At 52.1% G+C, this 2,308-nt stretch overlaps 1 protein-coding gene across 1 annotated transcript in view; it reads right to left on the bottom strand.

Annotated features, from left to right (window-relative positions):
- Nucleotides 1-551: 551 nt before the first annotated feature.
- LOC136841202 (uncharacterized) overlaps nucleotides 552-2,308 on the bottom strand; it is a 55,539-nt gene continuing 53,782 nt past the window's right edge. Inside the window, exons 2-5 of the mRNA XM_067108239.1 lie at nucleotides 2,034-2,308; nucleotides 1,699-1,874; nucleotides 1,306-1,461; nucleotides 552-941 (exon numbers count right to left, since the gene is read on the bottom strand). The exon at nucleotides 2,034-2,308 is cut by the window's right edge and continues 26 nt beyond it. Coding sequence (XP_066964340.1) covers nucleotides 552-941; nucleotides 1,306-1,461; nucleotides 1,699-1,874; nucleotides 2,034-2,308 — 997 coding nt within the window. The remainder of the gene's footprint in view (nucleotides 942-1,305; nucleotides 1,462-1,698; nucleotides 1,875-2,033) is intronic.

Here is a 2,308-nt window from a genome sequence, read left to right as displayed (position 1 = left end):
CATTGAGCGGGAACTTTACAACTTTACAAGATATACGTACGTGGTTACTGCTGCTCATTGCAAGATTTAAATGACAAAATTACTGTTACTACTCACTCCATCTGGTCTAGGCTGTTACTAATACAGAGATTACATTGGCTTCCTCCTCTGGGCAGGAGCCAGGATCACTCTGAGATGGAAAGGGTACTGTGCCAAGAGGGCACGAGTGCCAGGATGAACTCATGGCTCTTGCAACTACTTGGCTCTCTTCTGCCCCTTCTTCTTCTTCTTCTTCTTCAGGTTCCTCCAAGGCCTATCTATGTCAGTCCTAGGAGGTGATGAGGGTACCAACTATGGGGAAAGGCCAGAAGGTGCTAGCAGGTGCGAAGTCAGGGGGGTAACCTCAGAGGATACAGGAGGGCTCCCTACTCCGGCTGCTGCGACAACTGTAGCAGGAACAGTCTCAATCCCGGCGTCCGGGGAGGCCCCAGAGAAGGTGTAGCAGTTTGATCACCAGGTGTTCATCCTCTGGGGGTGAATTTGGTGAGGAAGAAGTGTCAGGTGCCAAAGGCTCACAGGTATGCTAAGATTAGTGCTGTGACGGGTTCTGGATCTCCCGGAGGAGGATACGTCTCATGATCTGGATCTGGCACAGGGTCCAATTCTTGTGTTGGCTCAATGCCCAAGACGGACGGAGTGTGGCACTGCTCAGAGCTCGCAAGAGGCACTGGCAGAGATTGATGGTCAGGTATGCCTGACAAGAGGTCCGGAGGTGCAATACCTCGCAGATGGCTTGAGTTGCGTTGAGTCAGAGATTCCTGTCCCAGCTGGAGGTCAGAGCCTCTTGGAGAGTCTTGATTTGGGGCGTCCACTGTGCGTTGCTTATTTGGGCAGCCCTCCCAACTAGTGGAGTGACCTGTCACCTTGCACGCTCTACAGCGGTACGGCTTCCCTTGAGTTTCCTTTCATGGAGAGGGAGGACTTCGTTGCTGGCTGTCCATTCATGGAGAGGGAGAACTAGGCCTGGCATTGCTTTGCGTGTGTCCCTTCTGCTGACCACTTTGGCGGGCGGAAGGTGGGTTGTCTTCTTTTGGTGGCATGCCAGTCAAAGTGGCTGTGCTTTGAGTTGGTGATCCTACAGTCAGGGCCTCCGTTGAGGAGGCAGTGTGGCTGCGAAGTGGCTTTGGCGAAGGGCTTCCCCAGAGGAGGTCCTGACCCAACAGGAAATCCACTCCGGGCCTGATTCCACTCATCACGCCAAGGCAGTGAGGTACATGCCCCAAGGTGTTGTGACCTGGAGCTTGACTGCATGCCCCACCTTCTTACAGTGGGTTCATGTAGGCTTGCTAGGCAGTCCGTTCTTTGGCGAGTCAAGCTTGAGAGGTACCCAGGTGGCACTATGTGCTGCTGAGATGTGCTATGGGACTGGTTGTAGGTTTCCCATGAATCAGCCATGCGGCAGGCTTCCATAAGTGTGGTGGGCTGCTTGTCATTGAGATACACAGCAAGGGGCCCAGGCAAAAGATCCTCCAGCATGGTCCAATTGAATAGGTCCTCGAATGTAGTGCACGACAGGGAGTCGAACCACCGGGTACTGGACTGGGTCTTGTGACAGGCCCATTCATTCCAGGACCAGCCAACTTCCTTGGTAAGACCTTGGAACCACTGTCTCCTTTTCTCCAGGGTTATTTCATAGGCTTTTGTTATGACCCTACAAACTTCTACCATGTCTCTGCTTTGACTCTTCTCCAGTGAGTGGAGGGCTGCCTTAGCTTTTCCTTCCATGTGCTTGGCAAGCACTAAGGCCCTCTCTGTCTCGGTGGTGTTGTAGTTGTCAAAAAGAGTCTCTATTTCCTCCAACCATGCTTCTGGCTCTTCCTCTGTCCACTTGGGAACTAGGGAATTAATGCTTGAGATTGGAGCATTTGGTGCAGCAGGTGTGGGGTTGGAGGCTTGTTGAGTAGCCAGACCTTCAGCATTTTCCCCTTAAGCCTTCTCCAGCTCAAGCTCCTTTTCTTTGAGAGCTAGCTCGCTTGCCTTGAGAGCTTGCTCACTTTTCTTGAGGGCTAATTCATTCTGTCTTCTCCTCTCTTCTCTTGCATCTTCCAGCTGCCTCTGTTCTTTAGCAAACCTCCTGTGTTCTGCTTCATACTTCCTCTGTTCCTCTTTTTCCTTCCACTGTTCTGCTCTTTCTTCCCTCTCTTGCTTGGCCAAGTCATCCAGCTGTTCCTTGACCCACTTGGCGAGTTCGTGTCCTGTGAGAGCTGCCTCCTTCCCAGATCCATGAAGGTTCTGTAATGTTCTGTAGCCATAGTTCTGGTAGGTAAGG

This window comes from Macrobrachium rosenbergii, chromosome 8, assembly GCF_040412425.1.
Source record: "Macrobrachium rosenbergii isolate ZJJX-2024 chromosome 8, ASM4041242v1, whole genome shotgun sequence".
In the NCBI taxonomy this organism is placed as follows: Eukaryota; Metazoa; Arthropoda; class Malacostraca; order Decapoda; family Palaemonidae; genus Macrobrachium; species Macrobrachium rosenbergii.
The sequence above is the reverse complement of the archived record's forward strand: the minus strand, read 5'-3'. Positions and strand labels throughout refer to the sequence as shown.